General features: G+C 41.7%; 1 protein-coding gene across 1 annotated transcript; it reads right to left on the bottom strand.

Annotated features, from left to right (window-relative positions):
• Positions 1-334: 334 nt before the first annotated feature.
• Positions 335-5,450, bottom strand: LOC147881062 (serine/threonine-protein kinase AtPK1/AtPK6-like). Its single transcript, XM_087369719.1, has 6 exons — positions 4,451-5,450; positions 3,738-3,820; positions 3,515-3,635; positions 1,306-1,479; positions 1,114-1,221; positions 335-991 (listed from the first exon to the last, which is right to left on the bottom strand). Exons 1-6 carry the CDS (start codon positions 5,171-5,173, stop codon positions 668-670), a joined length of 1,533 nt encoding a protein of 510 aa, XP_087225845.1. The 5' UTR covers positions 5,174-5,450; the 3' UTR covers positions 335-667.
• Between the last annotated feature and the right edge of the window lie 15,050 nt (positions 5,451-20,500).

The following is a 20,500-nucleotide window of genomic DNA, read 5'->3' as shown; positions in this document are numbered from 1 at the left end:
TCCTAACTTGACCAAATGAACGACATTCTAAACTATGAGCCAGATTAACAGACTCTAATCGATACCATCCCTTAGGACCCTTGCAGGACCAAAACCTGAACGCATATGCAATTTGTGTACAATCAAGCCATTGATTTCCAGACAGATCTTCCTAGAGTAATCATTATGAAATCACACTGCCCTCTAGGAGCCACATCAGAAGAAGACCAGAAGTGCAACATATGGATACCAACAAATCCACAGAGCTTCCAGTTGACCAGAAATAAGTACATGTGAATTCAGAAAACAAAACTTACAGAAATAGCTCAAAGCACTCAGAACCACTAGCTTTGCCCAAAACAGTTCTTTAGAGTCTGGGATTTATTTCGTCAAAAAATTTCAGATCTACTATACAATACAGTATTACTGTTGGCACAATTACAGCCTCTGTAAGATACAGACTTTTATAAATAGTATGGTAAAACAATGTGATTTCTCCCTCGTTAATGATCAAGAGAGAACATTTTCATCTATGGTATCCTTACTGGTGTAAGTTGTCAGCAAATTTAAAGCCAATGTACATCTTTCAATCCTGCCTTTATAGGGTGACCAAAAAATAATTTATCTGCTCCAAACAGGCTGTACATTTCAAGGCACATTCTTCATTCTGAAGTCCTTGAAAACAGCCTCAGACAACCTTTGCTTCACTGATATTTGTCTTATCAAGCAAAGTGAGCCATGTGTTAGGAGCCACATATGTATAACCTTCAAAAAACCCCGTGTCACCTGCTTTTGGAGTGGAAGCTGGGGAATCTTGGGCAGGCATCATTGTCCATTTCTCATCAAAGTTGGCAATGCAGTCCATGCCATTTACCTCTGGCCTAAACTTGGGCTGTATCTCACGTGCATCCAGTTTCTGCCAGTTTATTGATTTGAACCATTTGTGCTGCTTGATCTCATCACTCCCATTCACTCCACTACCAAGCCGTTTGCTTGCCTCTTTGACAAGCAGCTGTGGATATAAGAGCATCCCAGAAACATCTCAGCATCATTGCTGCTAGAATAGACATATCCTGACAGTGGATTCATCAAAACCAGAACTCAAGAGAGTAGATTATACAGAGAGTATCTTACTCCTTTCAGAAGAGAGTGGGCATCACTTGACAAGTATGAGGGAAGTTTGATTTTATCTTTTGCAATCTTCTGCTGAAGCTTCTGCCTATTCTTGTGCATGAAAGGGGGCTGCAGCATAAACCACTGTATCACTACTAGATGAAGAATACAAAAGAAGGAAATAACAAATTTAAATCTGTAAAGAGAGTGCACCTGGCCAGTAAGCATTTCATAAAGCAAGATACCAACACTCCACCAATCAGCAGCTTTTCCATGGCCCTTTGCCTGCACAATTTCAGGTGCCATGTACTCCACGGTTCCACACATGGAGTTTGTTGGCTTAGAATCATCCACCTCTTTGGCCAAGCCAAAATCTGTAAGTTTCACCTGCAAAACCAATCATTCAAAGCCAAAATTAACATGCCATTCTTTGCATGCAAGGTACCTCAAGCAAGGCAGGCATGCCGCATAACCACTTGAAAACAACCATTTAATTGTTGCAATCCAAAATTTCCTAACGTCAAGACCTCAACTGTAAACTAATGAGCCTAATTTTAAATTCACCTTCCAGCCATAACCTACTTTGAACTTCTAGATCTTCCCCCCAGATAATCATGGCACGTATGCAATCACCCCGCTGTCTACATGAGTCCTCTATTAAATTGAGCCTTGTATAAGTCCAAACCCGAAAAAACCATCAAATTTCTTCTATATTGGTATGTACAAGAAAAAAAAAGATTTTTAACAATATTATAGAGGGTACCTGCCTTACAACAGACAATATAATAACCAAACTGTACATTACAAGGGCCATTACACAAATTCGTTGTAGTCCATGTAAGGCATCTCACCCATTGTTGCAAGTGCATGCACATGTGTGTCCTGCCTAGTGCATGGCTAGCAAGGTGTATCTCCGTACTAGAAGTATCCCCAAAAGAATAGGGCCATTTTGGCTTCGGTGCAAAAGCCTATTCCTTAATCACTTGTAGTGTGCATTGGCGATAATTCAACTAAGAGTTGGACAGGCCTTTCTGGATCAAAAAACAGGTATATCCTCTCTTCAATATCAATTTCATTCAATTACTCATCCCCTACACCTCATCACATACACGTCTCACACTTGCATGCATATCACACACCTATGATTTTAATTATAAAAATTAGAAACTAGAAGTTAAACTTATTTCTGATTTGTTATTGAATAAATTTAAAACTTGTAGGCACAAAAGTCGAGACCAAAATGTGAGCACGGATGTACCGAGAGAAGGATGCAAGGATAAGGGAAGAGACTTTGAAAGGAATGGTCTAAAATAGAGAAGGGTAGGAGGAGAATTAGTGAGCTGTCCATAACAGCCAGGGAAACAATCCTAAAGGTCAAGAAGGGACATCTTGTCCCTTGCTTACTATGGAGGTACTTCACTCCACTTACGCCACATTTTTGTCAAATACCGCACCTCACTCGAGGACCATGCTCATGCAAATTTTGCTAATCCTGGAGTGATGTCCCCTGGGCAGCCCCTTCTCTGCCCTCGTGGCATCTCTCATGTGCTGCTGGTCTATCTCCCCTATGTCCTTGTTTGGGGGCTCATCTCCATAATTGTACTTGGATCTGAGCAGCGTACTCTTGCCACATAGAGGAGGGCTCTGATGATCTTATCGACCCACTGGTTGATTTCCCTGACTAGCATTGCAGCCAGTTCCACCCTGGCAAAAGCTCTTGCCTCGAGACTCTGGGGAGCCAGAATCAAACTCCCTGTCAAAAGCCACTGCATTAGTAAGTTTGTGACTGTCTTTCCGATTGCATTGCCTCATCAACAAATGCATGACACATCACACTGAAAAGGGAACTCAATCTGAAATGAGGCTTGGGCAAACCCAAACAACCACAAAGCGATTAGCACTGGTGTCATAAAAAGATATTATGGTGTTCTCTCAGCAGCAATTTCCATTGGCATTGGTCATAGTGCTCTACATGAATCGGTAAGATTTAATGGAATGCAATTTATCTCTGACAGAATGTGCACATTCTACAAAGCACCAAAATGAATGCTTCTCCAGCCATTCTTGTCAAATCTGAGAACATCCAGCGGAAACTGTAGTGAACCTGACAAAACTTGAAGCACAAACCTAGTTCCATCAAACTGGCATACATAGACTGCTATAAGGATCAGAAAGTTGTCCTCATTTACACTCACCACAGTCAGAGTTCACACACACACTACCATCTTTCGTACAAAAAGCATTGAACTGATGTAGATTTATATCACAATGAGGCTCAGCATACAGAGACGAATAGATGCAAAAGAAACACAACTTGCCCCATTCGGTTTTTGTCCGCCATTGGATACTCATGGAGCCTCAAAGCACACTGTAATGTAATCATACTGAATTCCACTAAAAATTTAGGTCCAAGAAAACCTACATGGCCTTCAGCATCCAAAAGAATATTCTCTGGCTTAAGATCCCGATGTATGATCCCATTGTTGTGAAGATGTGCAACTGCAGCCACTATCTCAGCTGTATAAACGCGAGCTAGCTCCTCACTACAAAATGAAATTTTAGAAGGTTACAATAAAAAAAAGACTGCCAGAAACTGTTTCAAGCTAGATATCAGAGCGGCGGTGTAACTATGATTCTAAATATACCTGAATGTCCCTTGTCGATACAGCTGGAAGAATAGATGTCCTCCGTTTATGAAGTCCAGAATCAGATACAGCTTGGACTTGGTCTGCAATCCAGACAGTGGAAAGGTACGTATGAGATATAAAAAGCTTCACCACATTTGCTAAGCATCACGTCCATGTTCTGCAGATAAGCCATGTATCATGTATATTACTTGGTTATAAATTAGTCAAAAACCAAACATTTGTTCGTACATACTAAAAATAGCTCTTTCTACATCAACTGTGTGATCTAAGCTGGACACTAAGGATTTTACTGAATTCAGAAAATTTACTAGATTTGTCCTAACTAACAGTTATATTTCTAGCCTTTTGAACACTTCCAAGCTTAAAAGAGCTGTCAAAAAAAGGATTTATGAGTGCATCGGAACTTGATTCCTTGCAAGTCAGTCTACTCTCAACCAACCTGATAGAGATAGAATGGCTTTTTGCATAGGAAAACATGGGCTAAAGATCTATTCAGTCCTAGGAATGTTAATTGATGACCGCATCAACTCCCAGGGACGGGCATTAAGGGAAAGTCTGACGTCGAACAAAACGTTCGCCTTTCTGAGTTGTTGCACTTTATTTAAGCAGGCAATCTCATATCTCAGACTTCAGAAGCGGCCGTAGAAAGTGATACACTACACAAGAAGCAGCAGCACATGGAATAACTGCACACCCACAAGAAATAATACCTGAAACGAGTACCGAAGCTGGACAATGAACGGGTGAACAATTTTAGTGAGTATATCACGTTCTGCTTTCATGTAATCTCCATGGTTCTTCTCCATGATTCTGTCCTTCCTCATAACTTTCATTGCAAATATCTCTTGAGTTTCAATTTTTTGCACCTGAAACACTTTCCCAAACGCACCCTGGCCGACAACCCGCAATAATTTGAAGTCATGAGGCCCCAATTTTTGCTCAGTTATTCGCTCTTCCTTGTCTATTTTTAAAACTGTATCTGCGTCTTGAGCACTTCCCTCACTGGCGCTGTCATCCGATCCGCTAAACGAGATCCTCGGAGGGGAGACACTCACCACAGGCCTCTCCTCCTTCAAAGGGCGATGGCCATCAGAAGCTATCCTAGCATCGGCATCATCCCAACGCAAACTACTCTGCCTAACGATACTCGGGCGAGGGGATGGCCCTACTAAGGAATGCGACCGGGTGCAAATCACGGCAGGATCTCTGCCAGTGACGAGCTCTTTGACGCACCAGGTCGAAGAACTGGCGGATTCGTTGATCGCGGTGAGTTGAGTGCCAGGATGGGGGGACGGCAAGGACCCAAATACGTCAGAGAAGTCGAATTCGCCCGCTTCGCAGTGGCCTTGAAGGGAGACATCTTCTGGAGGCAAGATCACAGTTCTGCCTAAAAGGGAAGGCTTCAATTTCCGGGCAGCTGAGGAGGAAGCCATGGCTTAAAGGTAGACAGAGGCAAATGGCAAGCTACGAAGTGCGGCAATGGTGTGGACGGTTCGGGCAAAGAGAAGGCCACCAGGGGAGGAAAGGAGGGGGAGTTTGTGGAGGGAGGAACGGAAGCGGAAGGGAGCCACTGAGGGTGTGGCGAAGGGCAAGTAAGAGCTACAGACAAGACTCATGAAGTGCGATTGAGGAGGAGATGGGCAAGGAAAGCAAGGAATGGAGATGGGCAGTGGGAGGAGATGCAGATGCCGCAGAGAAGATGAATTTTCAAAAAGATGAAGAAGAAGAAGAAGAAGAAGAAGAAGAGCATGAATTCTTTTGTAGAAGTTTGAAGATTGATAGCGTGTAAAGTTAAAGGGTATCAGAGATGGCACACGTCAATGGATATTCCACTTGTCGGCACAGCACATCCTACTTCTTGTTGGAGTTGGTAGAACTTTTTGGCTTGCCCCTCTCGGTCGCCCTACGAATCAGAAAAATAAAGCCACCAAGAGCTTTGCCCTTATCCCACAGCATATACTGCCCTCTCGCCACACTCCTCTCGCCACACTGCAAAGGGCGTCTCAATCTGAGACAGTGCACTCTTGCACTTCCGGCTGTGCTACCTGCAGAGATTTGCTCGCAAACTCGAAAAAGAAAAGCAGCACTGGTCCTCTTACCAGGACACCGCGAACTTGGTTTGCTTTCTTGAGCTCCTTACCACGAACCAGGCTCTGATACCATGTAAAGATAGTGGCAGAGAGGGAAGGAGTCCATGCAACATAACCGACCATTGCTCTACTGGTCAATGAAAAGTTGCCATAGAAATTGCATCGTATGCCTGTGCGCAGAGATATTGGGAGTTGCAGAATCATCCTTATTACGTGTTGATGCAAAATCGTCATTAGGAAGTGACTGTGTGGTCAAATACCACTTTCGTCAGTTTTGCAAATCTGCCCGTGTGAGGCAAAAGCTGTGTTTTTTGCAGTGACAGAATATTTTGCAGTGTTCTGTAATGGCGTCTGATTCTCTTTCACAGATTGTCACTGAAAAGCTTGACAAGAACAACTTCCAGGCATGGAAGTTTAGAATGACGAATTTCCTTATGGGAAAAGGCTATTGGGAGTTCATTACAGGAAATGAAGAAGAACCAGTTCTTCCTAATGTTCCCAATCAACAGGAAATGCAGGCATTTAAAGGATGGCATGAGAGAGCTAGAAAAGTTATGTACTGGCTGTCTATCAGTATTTCGGATTCTATGATTGTGCATATTCAGGATGCAAGTACGCCAAAGGAGGCATGGGATACTTTGGCAAAAATGTACAACACAAATACGCAAGCCAGGAAAATGCAGCTCAAGCAGGAGTTGCACAATGTGCAGAGAGAAAATATGAGCATCAATGACTACCACATGAAGGTGAAGAAAATTGCAGATGCACTTGCTTCCATTGGGTCGCCAGTGGAAGATGATGGTCTAGTTTTTGTGACCTTGAATGGTCTAGGAAAGGATTATGCACAGTTCCGAACATCAATTGCCGTCCGTGAAAAATTTCCTGATTTGGAGGAGTTGTTTGCTCTTCTAATTTCTAAAGAGTAGAGAAATGGTGGTGCATCTTCTTCAGGAGGAACTTCAAAAGAAACTATCTTCTACTCAAATGCTGGAAGAGGTAGAGGCAGAGGTAGAGGAGGCCGATCTGGAGGCCGTGGTAGAAATCAGAATATGCAGCAAACTCAAGAAAACTAGTCCTTTGGAGGAGGACGTGGTAACTCTGTAAAGAAAGAGGGAGAGAGATAGGAGACTCAAGTTCAGCTTTCTTCACAACACACAAAAGAGAGAGGACACAAGGTTGGAGGGTGAAGCCTTTCTTCACTTTTGCACACAACAACCATACAATAGAATAGAGAAATACCCTATATGTCAAAACCTAGAATACGTGGTTCATATGTGAACCCAAACCAAAAACATACGTGGTAGTCTAACTACACCACGAGTACAACTAACATAGGCGGTGACATAAATGATAGTCATCCAGGAGATATATCGGGGGTAGAGCTTGATATCTCAACACTGCCCCTCAAGCTCAAATCCATCTCACGTACACCAAGCAAGCTCCTAAATCTGCGAAGCTTCTCGGTACCCAATGCCTTCGTAAAAATATCAGCCACCTGCTCCTCAGTGCTGACATAGACAAGATCAATCTCACCAGCTAGAACCTTCTCTCTCACAAAGTGATAATGCACCTCAATGTGCTTCGTTCTAGCATGATAAACTGGGTTATTAGCAAGCATGATGCTGCTAATGTTGTCACAATGGATGACAACTGCTGCATGAACTGACTGTCCCATATCTGCAAGTAGCTTCCGTAACCAAGCTACCTCACATGCAGCCATTGCTGCACCCCTGTACTCAGCCTCTGTGCTCGACAAGGCAACTGTTGGCTGCTTCTTGCTGCTCCAACTGATGGCACCACTCCCAAGGGAAAACATAAAACCACTAGTAGATCTCCTGTCTGAGACACTACCAGCCCAGTCAGCATCTGTGTATCCATGTACCTGTAATGCACACCCAGCTTCATAAAACAGTCCATAATGCAATGTGGACTTCACATACCGCAGTATGCGCCTAGCCGCATCCAAATGTGGCTTCCTCGGTGCCTGCATAAACTGACTCACCAGCCCCACAGCATAGCTCAAATAGCTCAAATCTGGTCTGGTTATAGTCATGTAAATCAAGCTACCTACTATGCGCCTGTACATAGTAATATCTTCAAGAAGCTCACCTGACTCTGCATTGAGCTTCACATTCTGCTCCAATGGAACAGAGATAGGCTTACAGCCTGTCATCCCATATTTGGACAGCATGTCCAAACCGTATTGCCTTTGCAACAGCCATATCCCACTCGGGGATCTAATAACCTCAATGCCCAAGAAGTAACGCAGCTCTCCCAAATCCTTCATCTCAAATTTCTGCTTCAACAGCAGCTTCACTTCATTAATGTCTGCATCACTATCACCTGTAATAATCAAGTCATCAACATAGATGACTATAAGCACAATCCCTCTGTTTGTCCTTTTCACATAAAGTGAAAAATCTGAATTGGAAATCTGAAATCCAATAGTGACAAGATATTGCCCTATCTTGTCTGACCATGCCCTCGGCGCCTGTTTTAAGCCATACAAGGCTTTGCGCAACCTGCATACAAAATCGGGGTGTGCTTTATCCTCATAACCTTCTGGCTGCATCATATAAACCTCTTCCTGCAAGTCACCATGCAAGAAGGCATTTTTCACATGCATCTGATGCAAAGACCATCCCTTTGCAGCAGCCATAGCAATTACTGCTCTCACGGTTGCCATCCTTGCAACTGGGCTGAAAGTTTCCTCATAGTCAATTCCATATGTCTGTGCAAAACCTTTGGCAACCAATCTTGCCTTGTACCTGCTAACAGACCCATCAGCATTGTGCTTTACTTTGTAAACCCACTTGCAGCCAATAGCCTTCTTATCATGAGGCAAAGGCATCAAATCCCAAGTGTGGTTTGCATCCAAGGCAGCCATCTCTTCATCCATAGCTGCTTCCCAATTTTTATGCCCTGCTGTGCATCCTCAAAACATGTGGGCTCTGGCTCCTCTAGAACCTTGACCATATAAGCATAGTGATGTGCTGTATACCCATCATATCTCAGCCTGTCAACTGGATACTTAATACGAGTGGACCTCCGTACAATTGGATCAGTTGCAGGCATCTTTAAATCATGCCTGCTTTTCCTTGCACCAGGTGTAACAACAGAAGGAATCCCAAGTTCCTCATCAAGGCTCATTTCAGAGCCGCTTGACTCTCCATCAACATGAGAGCTACCAGCAGACACATCAAACACTGGAGCATGGTCCACTTTTTCTTTTCCCTTATGTGATACCTGCACAACACTATCAGGACTGCCATGTGACGATTCACTAGATCTCAATCTCCCTGTCCATGCATTAGATCCACTAGTAGAGGACTCTCTGGGTCCACTCAAGGCTTGAGATTGCTGCTCTGCATTTATTGCAGCATTCCCATTTCCTGCATCTGCATCTCCTACCATAACAATTGGTGCATACCAGCTGCTCATTTCATCAAAAACAACATCTCTGCTCACTTGCATTTTGCGGGTGGAAGGGTTATAACAGCGATACCCTTTCTGGTGCTGAGCATATCCAATAAAGATGCATTTTTCTGCCTTTGGATCCAGCTTTGTTCTCTTCTCATCGGGAACATGAACATAAGCTATGCAACCAAATACCTTCAAGCGAGAAATATCTGGTTTTTGGCCTGTATACATTTCTTCAGGCGTCATGCCATGGACAGCTGCAGTGGGGGTTCTGTTCATAATATAAACAGCAGTTGCTACTGCTTCAGCCCAAAAATAATCAGGCATGTTTTTCTCATTTAGGATCGCCCGTCCTACTTCTGCAATATGCCTGTTCTTCCTTTCTGCAACCCCATTCTGCTGAGGGGTATACCTGCATGAGTACTTCCTTTGAATTCCCTGTTCTTTCATATATTCACAAAATTCTTCTGAAAAGTACTCTCCCCCTCCATCAGATCTTAGCACTTTAATATGCACACCTTTCTCTTTTTCAACCATGGCCTTAAAAGCCTTGAAATGGCTGAACACTTCACTTTTGTGCTTCATAAAATAAATCCACACCTTCCTTGTGTAGTCATCAATAAACGTCACATAATAATGGCATCCACCAATAGAAGTAGCTTTGGTTGTCCAAACATCTGAATGGATCACTTCCAAAGGTCTTCTGCTCACCTTAGCATTTTTAGGAAATGCATGTCTGGCCTGCTTACCCATTTGGCATGCTTCACATACCTTTTGCATTCCCTCAACTCTGAATTTAGGCAAACCTGCAACAATGTTTTTCGTTTGCATAGATTTCAGCCTTTGTATATTCACGTGCCCAATGCGCTTGTGCCATATCTCAATATCTGCAATGACACCTCTTCCATGCGCAAACATAGCAGCTTTCACCTCAGGCATATCAACATCCAAGGTGAACATTCTACCATTTTTGTTGCCTTTTGCAACCAAGCGGCACTTATTTTTCAGGTCCTCAACAAAGCATCCATCAGGATTAAATCTAACCTGCAGACCTTGCTCAACCATCTGGCCAACTGAAACCAGGTTCTTAGTGATTTTTGGAACATGAAGTACATCTGCCAAGTACTTCGTTTTGCCATCCTGCATAGCCAATGGCACTTTACCAACCTGCGTAATTGGGTGCGCAGTATCATCACCTGTTTCAACATAACCTGGCTTATCCAAATTTCTAACATCATGAAACCACTCACCATGACTGGTCATGTGGTTAGAGGCACCTGAATCAACATACCAAACATCATTGCAAGCTGCAGCATCTCCTGACATGGAGTTAACCATATGCTGCATCACAAAAAGGTGCTCATTTCTGTCGTCACCATGCCCACTTGATGATGCATAGTTGCTTTGCTGCAACTTCCCACTTTTGATGTCATTCTGCTTTTTATAGCATGTATTCTCCTTGTGTCCAGGCTTTCCACAATAATAGCATTCTGTGCTGCTATTTACTTGCTGGTTCCTTTGCCATGAACCACGGCCTCTTTGGCTCCCCCTGCCTCTAGAACTACCACGTCCTCCTCCATAGGACTGGTTTTCCTGTTGTTGCTGTTGGTTCTGATTTCCTGCACGGCCACCAGAACGGCCTCTTCCTCTACCCCTGCCTCTACCTGTATTCGAGTAGAAAGCAGTCTCTTGAGAAGTTGAGGTTGCTGAACCACCATTCCTTTGCTCTTCACTCAGCAAGAGAGCAATAAGTTCCTGAAAATCAGGAAATGTTTCACGGACTCCAATGGATGTCCGAAATTGTGCATAATCTTTCCCAAGACCATTCAAGGTCACGGACACTAAGTCCTCATCATCAACAGGTGCTCCAATGGAGGCAAGAGAATCTGCAAGGCCTTTCACCTTCAAGGAATACTCATTTATATTCAGATTTTTCCTTTGCACATTGTGCAACTCCTGCTTTAGCTGCATCTTTCGTGCTTTGGTATTTGTGCTATACAGCTTCACCAATGTATCCCATGCTTCCTTAGGCGTCTCTACATCTTGTATATGCACAATCATAGAATCTGAAATGCTAACGGACAGCCAATACAGGCATTTTCTGGCTTTTTCATGCCATTCTTTAAAGGCCTTCAATTCAGCAGGAGTGGGAGCAGTACCCAAAACTGGTTCTGCAGTTTCACCACTGATGTAATCCCAAACTCCCTTTCCCATAAGGAAGTTTGTCATCCTGAACTTCCATGCTTGGAAGTTGTTCTTGTCAAGCTTCTCACTGACAATGGTAGACAGATTCTCAGACATTTTACAAATCACGAATTGCAACAGCAACCTGTAAACACAGGAAATGCCTCACAAGGGCAAATAGCAAAACTTCTGCGAAAAGCCTCACAGGGGCAGATCTGCAACACTGACGAAAGTGGTATTTCACCACACAGTCACTTCCTCGTGACGATTTTGCATCAACAGGCAACAGGCATGAATCTGCAACTCCCAATATCTCTGCACATAGGCATACGATGCAATTTCTGTGGCACCTTTCCACCGACTAGCCGCGCGGTGGTCGCACAGCAAAAACAGGGCCTTTTTCTGAGTGCCTGCGAAGAACTTCCGCCTTCAAAACGGGCCCCGAAACGGCCTCAAATCAGAAAAATAAAGTCGCCCAGGGCTTTGCCCATTCCCGCAGCATATACTGCGCTCTCGCCGCACCGCGAAGGGCCTCTCAATCTGAAGCAGTGCACTCCTGCACTTCTGGCTGTGCTACCTGCAGAGATTTGCTCCCAAACTCGAAATAGGAAAGCTACACTGGTCCTCTTACCAGGACACCACAAACTTGGCTAGCTTTCTTGAGCTCCTTACCACGAACAAAGCTCTGATACCATGTAAAGAAAGAGGGAGAGAGATAGGAGACTCAAGTTCAGCTTTCTTCACAACACACAAAAGAGAGAGGACACAAGGTTGGAGGGTGAAGCCTTTCTTCACTTTTGCACACAACAACCATACAATAGAATAGGGAAATACCCTATATGTCAAAACCTAGAATACGTGGTTCATATGTGAACCCAAACCAAAAACATACGTGGTAGTCTAACTACACCACGAGTACAACTAACATAGGCGGTGACATAAATGATAGTCATCCAGGAGATATATTGGGGGTAGAGCTTGATATCTCAACAAACTCTAGAGGCAGGGGGAGCCAAAGAGGTCGTGGTGGATGGTAGAGAGGCCAAAATGCAAACAGCAATGTTGAATGCTACTATTGTGGTAAAATGGGTCATATGGCTAAAGACCGCTACAAAAAGCAGAATGACATTATGAATGGAAAATTGCAGCAAGGCAATTATGCATCTTCTAGTAGACAGGGTGATGACAGAAATGAGCATCTGTTTAAGGTGCAGCACATGACCAATTCTGTGACAAGTGCAAAAGAAAGAAATGATGTGTGGTATGTTGACTCAGGTGCGTTAAACCACATGACAGGTCATGCAGAATGGATGCAGGATGCAAGGAAAATGGAAAGACCAGAATTTGTGGAGACTGGTGATGATACTGCACATCCTATTGTGCAGATTGGTAAAATTCCTTTGTCTATGCAGGATGGGAAAAAGAAATACCTCTCTGATGTATTTCACATCCCGAACATCACCAAGAACCTGGTTTCTATTGGTCAAATGGTTGAGCAAGGCTTGCAGGTCAGATTTAATCCTCATGGATGCTTTGTTGAGGATATGAAAAATAACGGTCGCTTGATAGCGAAAGGAAAGAAGAAGGGCAGGATGTTTACGTTGGATGTGGACATTTCTGAATTGAGTGCAACAATGTTTGCACATGGGACCGGTGTAGTTGCATATATTGATATCTGGCATAAACGCATTGGTCATGTTAATGTTCAGCAACTTAAATCAATGCAGGCCCAAAATATTGTTGCAGGATTGCCTAAATTCAAGGTTGTAGAAATGCATAAGGTTTGTGAAGCCTGTCAATTTGGAAAACAAGCAAGGAAACCATTTCCTAGGCATGTTCAAGAGAGTAAGAAGCCATTGGAACTAATCCACTCTGATATGTGGACTACTAAAGCTGCATCTATTGGAGGCTGTCATTATTTTGTCACTTTTATTGATGACTACAGCAGAAAAGTTTAGGTGTATTTTATGAAAAAGAAAAGTGAAGTGTTTGGGCACTTCAAAGCTTTTAAAGCTATGGTTGAAAAAGAAACAGGCTTGCAAATAAAATGCCTAAGGTGAGATGGAGGGGGAGAGTTCCTCTCAAATGAGTTTGCAAGGTTCCTGCAGGAGCATGGCATAAAGCAGCAATATTCATTCAGTCATACCCCATAGCAAAATGGACTTGCAGAAAGGAAAAACATGCATATTGGAGAGGTATCTGGGGCCATGCTAAATGAAAAAGATCTTCCAGCTTATTATTGGGCTGAAGCAGTTGCTACAGCAGTTTACATAATGAACAGGACTTCCACTGCAGCAATACATGGCATGACGCCAGAGGAGATGTATACTGGTAGGAAACTAGATATTTCTCATTTGAAAATTTTTGGTTGCATTGCCTATGTTCATGTGCTAAATGAGTTGAGGTCCAAGTTGGATCCAAAAGCTGAGAAGTACATCTTTATTGGTTATTCTCTATAGCAGAAAGGGTATAGATGCTATAACCCTTCTATTCGTAAGCTTATAGTGAGTAGAGATGTTGTTTTTGATGAGATGGGTATAAACTAGTATATGTGATGATTGATGTAGATGCACAAAATGGTAACGCTAAATGGTAACGCTGCACAGAATTCATAGCAGCAATCACAAAATATTAGTAGACCCGCAGTGTCCTCTAGCAGTGGTTCACATACTTCGCCATGGACAGGCAGATTAAGATCAAGAGAATCTCCGCAAAGCAATGCGAATAGTGGTATGCCGATATCACGAAAAGGAAAAGAGAAGGTAGATCAGCCCATGTTTGATGTGAATGCAGGTCACTCTTATGTGGATGGTGAATCCAGTGGCTCAGAACAGAGCATTGATGATGAGTTGGGTATTCCTTCTGTTGTTACACCTAGAGTAAGGAAGACCAGGGATGTTTTGAGAGCATCTGGAAGTGAGCCTATTTTGCGCAGGTCTACAAGAGCTAGATATCCTGTGGATAGGTTGAAATATGATGGATTTACAGCCATTCACTATGCCTATATGGTCAAAGTGATACAGGAACCAGAACCCACTTCTTTTGAGCAAGCCATGGGAAAAGAAAAATGGGAGAAAGCCATGGATGAAGAAATGGATGCCTTGGAAGCAAATGCTACATGGGAATTGGTGCCTTTGCCTAAAGACAAGAATGCAATTGGCTGTAAGTGGGTTTATACGGTCAAGCACAATGCAGATGGTTCTGTGAATAGATACAAGGCAAGATTAGTAGTCAAGGGGTATGCACAGACATATGGCATTGATTATGAAGAAACATTCAGTCCGATTGCAAGGATGGCAATTGTAAGAGCAGTCATTGCTATGGCTGCATCAAAGCGATGGTCTTTACATCAAATGGATGTAAAGAATGCTTTCTTGCATGGTGATTTGCAAGAAGAGGTCTTTATGGAGCAGCCACCAGGTTATGTTCATGCTGTTCATCCTGAGTTTGTTTGCAGGTTGAAGAAAGCCTTGTATGGCTTGAAGCAGGCACCTAGAGCATGGTCTGACAAGATAGGACAGTATCTTGTCACTATTGGCTTTCAGATTTCCAAGGAAAATTTCTCACTTTATGTGAGAAAAACAGAGAAAGGTATTATGCTGCTTGTCATTTATGTTGATGATTTGATCATCACAGGTGACAGTGATGAAGATATACTTCATGTGAAAATGCTATTGAAGCAGAAGTTTGAGATGAAGGATTTGGGAGAGCTGCATTATTTCTTGGGCATTGAGGTGATTAGATCGCCAAGTGGGATACAGCTCTTGTAGAGGCAGTATGGATTGGACATGCTGTCCAAATATGGGATGACAGGCTGTAAGCCTATTTCAGTTCCTTTGGAGCAGAATGTGAAGCTGAGCGCAGATGTAGATGAGCTTCTAGAAGACCATACTATGTACATACGCATAGTAGGAAGTTTGATTTATATAACTATTACCAGGCCAGATTTGAGCTATGCTGTTGGATTGGTAAGTGAGTTTATGCAGGCTCCAAGGAAACTGCATTTGGATGCAGCTAGATGCATACTCAGGTATGTGAAGTCCACATTGCAGTATGGACTATTTTATGAGGCTAGGGTTCAGATACAGTTGCATGGATACACTGATGCTGATTGGGCTGGTAGTATTTCTGATAGACGATCTTCCAGTGGATATGTGTTCTCTTTTGGGAGTGCTGCAGTCACTTGGAGTAGCAAGAAATAGCCCACAGTTGCCTTGTCGAGCACAGAGGCTGAGTACAGGGGTGTAGCAATGGCTGCATGTGAGGTAGCTTGGTTGCATAAGCTACTTTATGATATGCATCAGATGGGCCAGTTGTCATTTATTGTGACAACATGAGCAGTATACACTTGGCAAATAACCCAGTCTATCATGCTAGAACAAAGCACATTGAGGTGCATTATCACTGTGCGGGAGAAGGTTTTACTAGGTCTTATTGATTTAGTTTATGTTAGCACAGAGGATCAGGTAGCTGACATATTCACGAAGGCATTGGGCGCAGAGAAGCTGCGCAAGTTTAGAGACCTACTTAGTGTGCAGGAATTGGGATTGAGCTCGAGGGGGAGTGTTGAGATATCGCGCTCCACTCGTGATATGCGAGGGTGACCATTGTGCATTTATGTCACCGACTTGTTAACTGCAGATGCGGTTGGTACACCGCCCACGAATAATAGCTAGATGACAGCTATCCTTATCTACTCTAGTTCGTGGCTCAGTTAGTGTGCCACCTTAGTTAGCTGAGTTTGGTTTGAGACCCATATATAGGGTTCTTCTATTTCTTTGTACTAGAGTTTTTTTGGCTTTTACAACTAAGAAGAGGAAAACTGTTTTCAGCCTCCACCTTTGTGTGTATTCCCCCATTGTGTATGTGAGAAGGCCGCAAGTGAGACTCCTTCCCTCTCTCCCACTATCTTTACAATCCCATGCAAAGATTTGGTCTAGAGGGAGTTGGAGGAGGGGGGACAGAGAAGAGTTTAAGGCTAAGCAGTTGAGGAAGTCATGGAAGTAACCGTGAAACTATTGCAAATCATTCACTTGTGTGATTGAAGGTCCTGCAAAATGATAATTTAATAAGGACATTCATCAAGCTAGATCCAACTCAACACATAAGCTTGGATTGCATTTCCTTATGCTTTTTCTTGTTTTGTCTTCTTCTTAAAATTATACGGCACAATCAGAACCTATTCCAAATAGGTTCTCATTTGATGTAGCAAAAGATCTCTCTTCCTTACAGTAGTATACTTCTTGTCAAACCCTCGTAAGTCTAACTTTATAGAGTGTGGGATTTCCATTAAATGTGGACTTGAATAGAGTCTTACCATCAATGCTAACAATTGGGTTCACTACTTCTTGCTCATCTAGGAGAGAATCTAACAAATGTCTAATTTCACTTATGGAGGCATCATTGTCATTTTCCTCTATATTTGACACATGATTTGCTTGTTGATCTTCTTCGGAATTAGACTCTTGTGCATATGCATCTACAAATCCAACTGACCAAGGTTCTAGCCACCACTTCAAGTCCTCATCCTTTGGCTTCATATGCAAACGTTCACACATTTCATGAGCACTTTTCAGCCCTTTCTTCAAAGCTTCGATGATTTAATCATCAGTTGAGACACAATTATAGTCCCCTAGATTAGCTTCTGCCATGTTCTCTTTGAGATTCAATACTTCACCAACATCAACACGGATTTGCTTGAGCTCATTTGTGAGGCGTGCGGAGGAGTCTATGTTAGCCAAGATCTTCTTTGACCGTATTGCTTCTCTTGCAAGGGCCCTCAAACAATTGCACAAATTCCTTCATTGACTGGAGATATTGTGCAACATGGTGGAGAGCAAGTTCTAGTTCATATATGAGGCCCTGACGTTGTACTTGCTCTAGGTGTTCCATTTGTCCAGAAGATCTCATGATGGCACAAAGCAAGTTTAGGACTATGAAACCTAGTGGAAGCTTTACAGTCAACAGTTCTGGTTTTGTTATTGCATTTCAAGCAAATGCATAATGTATGATTTCATTTTGTGATTGTCGTACCTTCTATTTTAATATTATTCCATGATTTGATTATACTTGCAATATTTACAAATTCAATTGTTGGATTGTATTGTAGCAACACACTATGAATTTATTCGAAGGTCTTGAACAAAAACAGTTAAGGTTATGAAGATTTTAAGTGCAAATATCCAATGAACACAAACACACTTTTTAGTGTCCAACATTTCTTTCCTCCTCTAAGTTATGAACAATTGCTAAGTACCATGTGTGACAACATTCTATCTACATCAAAAGCAAGTAATACACCATGGCATATGTTAACCATACTGCATACAGATGCAATGTTGACGAGTCATAACATACAAAAGTCAGTGGAGAATTCCTCAGGTTCTCGTGCACTCATAATAGATATCCTTCAATGATTTCATGCCATCTTTGGAACATCATTCACTTTGATATGCTATGATGGCATGAAGTTGTGCAATAAAATTATTATAGGCAAAGAAAAAAAAACTCTTACAAATGCCCTACTCTTAGATAAGTCGAATGACGTTTTCACTATCATTCCACTAATTTGTTTGAACAAAAAGCGTACATACAGTGTTTGGATGAATCAAAATGAGAAGATTTTTTTAGCACTAAAAGAACTTTTGGGATTACCTTTATACAAGCAATACAATGTGTCCATAAATCCCCTTTGGGAAGAACATATCGAAGTTTTTTCAAGAAGAACACTTGCAAAACCAAACCAAAGAAGAAGAATTGAATGAAACAATTGATGAAGATCTTCACACCAATACTTTAGTTCATGGGATATACACAAGCCAACAAGTTGTGGTCTTTGAAAATCAAACCATTACAATTGCTCCTTCTAAAGGATACCTACCATTGAGTACCTTCAAAGACAAATATTGTGAAGAACTTGCATATCCCAAGTTGTTCTATGGTAATTCGAGAATGTACTTCCTACCAAGTGATTTGCACTATGCATAGAAAACCTCTTCTTCAAGACTTTGAAAATTCTTATACGGCAAGTACTATTGTCATCTTGGGTTCGAATGAAAGCACAAACAAATGGCAGATCACTACAAGTAAAAGATGCGCTTTTGGATACAAATATAGAGAAACTCTTGCAATCCAACATAGGCTACCGTGACTTCTCCCATCTTCGCACATCAGCAGATTACAAGTACTACCTCAAAAAAAACGTCTTTGCAATGTTGCGATAGTTAGGGCCACCATCTTTTTTCATTACATTATCTTCGGCCGAGAAATTGTGGGAACCATTGGTAAACTGCCTCCACAACCTAAACGATAAATCTAAAGATAGTAAACACCCTAACCCAAACATGCATTTGTGAAATCTAATCCGATCTGACCCTCTAACAACTGCCCAACATTACGTCCCACCAAATTCAAGCCCTAAAGACACTACCATGACCACACTATTCTAGGAAAATTGGATGATTTCTTCTTCGTAACTGAATTTCAAAATTGAGGGAGCCAGCATGATCATGGGCTTCTTTGGATTGATAGTGTACCTATTTTTGGTGTGTCCACAAATGCAAAGATTGAGGCTTTTGTCGACAAATACATTCGCACAGACATTTCTCTTTTCCCCTTAACACAAATGGACATCCAAACTCATAGACATCGTAAAACATGCTTTAAGAAATCAAAAAAATGTAGTTTTGGGTTCGCTCTATTTCCTATGAAAAATACTCGAATACTATTACCGTTATAAGAAAAAAATGTGGACAACACTCTGAAGAGGACCATGAAGACAATTAACTTATTGTTGTTAGAAGATACAACATTGTTATTAGGCTATAGTAGTTTCTTGGAAAAACTTGGATTGTCTAAAGAAGAATACATTTTAGCAATCCAAGCATCTATTTCACAACCAACACTATTTTTGAAAAGACAACCAAAATATATATACACAAATAATTTCAATCCAACCTTGTCATCACTTTGGGGAGCAAACATAGATGTTCAATTCATTCTAAACCCACATAAGGTAGCAACATATTGTACTTCATACATTACAAAAATTGATAAGGAGACCTCAGAGGCAGTCAAAGCAGCACTCTCACAAAGTATGACATCGAATAGTGCTCCAAATGAGTGCATTCATCATGTTGGCAGTGCAATTCTAAACACACAACACATAAGCTCCCAAGAAGCTATATATTTATGTCTATCATTGCCACTTTCAACCTCAACAAGACAATTCGAATACATCAACACAAATCCTCCTAAGAAAACAACATTGCTTTTAAAACATAGGGAGCAACTTCAACAATTGCATCTAGACAGCACAAACACATTTTTTAACCACATTATCAACAAATACTTAAAACGTGCAAGCACTTTTCATGGCATTTGCTTATAGCAACTTTTGCAAGTGCATATACCGTGTCTGCAAAAATAGCAAAGCAAAGAAAGTCAGCAAAGATTATTCGTTTTAACAATTATAGCGAATTGCATGATCCAAAAAACTACTACAAAGAACTATACACTTTGTTCCTTGCATATCGCAATGTAGAACCATCCCTTAATGATGACACTCCTACATGGCATGATAAATACAATGAAAACAAGCATATAATAAACCAAAATAAAGAGAAATACAATAAAGTCATTCCAAAATTCCATACAAACTCAAGAACAACTTCTAATGCTTCCTTATCATCGACTAGCCAATCCAAACTTCAAAATTTTGAAAAATATGACATTGGAATAGACATGCCGAAAACAAAGAAACAAAACCAAGTACATAACACATCATTATTGACTTATAAATTAACACCAAATAAAGAATACTAAATTAATTTAAGAAAACTAAACTATCAACAACGTGTGATACTAGAAGACATCATGTTGAAAAAAAGAATTGATTCCAATAAAAAAATCCATCTTTTTTTAACAAGAAATGTTGGGACAGGGAAAACATTCACACTAATGGCAATTGATCAAGCACTACTAAGACACTATTCTCACAAATGAAACCCACGTTATAGATCTACCAAAAGTGCTCTTGTTGTCATACACAAGAAAAGCGGCATTCAA

Source organism: Dipteris shenzhenensis, chromosome 31, assembly GCF_047967505.1.
Source record: "Dipteris shenzhenensis isolate YYH24624 ecotype China chromosome 31, Dip_SZ_1.0, whole genome shotgun sequence".
NCBI classification, from domain to species: Eukaryota; Viridiplantae; Streptophyta; class Polypodiopsida; order Gleicheniales; family Dipteridaceae; genus Dipteris; species Dipteris shenzhenensis.
This window is presented reverse-complemented; position numbering and strand designations above follow the sequence as displayed.

Coding starts and splice junctions, on each gene's coding strand:
- LOC147881062 (XM_087369719.1), bottom strand. CDS start 5,173: ATGGCTTCCTCCTCAGCTGCCCGGAAATTGAAGCCTTCCCTTTTAGGC. Junction 1,222..1,305: donor ATGAAATGCTTACTGGCCAG/GTGCACTCTCTT, acceptor TTTATGCTGCAG/CCCCCTTTCATGCACAAGAA. Junction 992..1,113: donor CCCACTCTCTTCTGAAAGGA/GTAAGATACTCT, acceptor TTATATCCACAG/CTGCTTGTCAAAGAGGCAAG.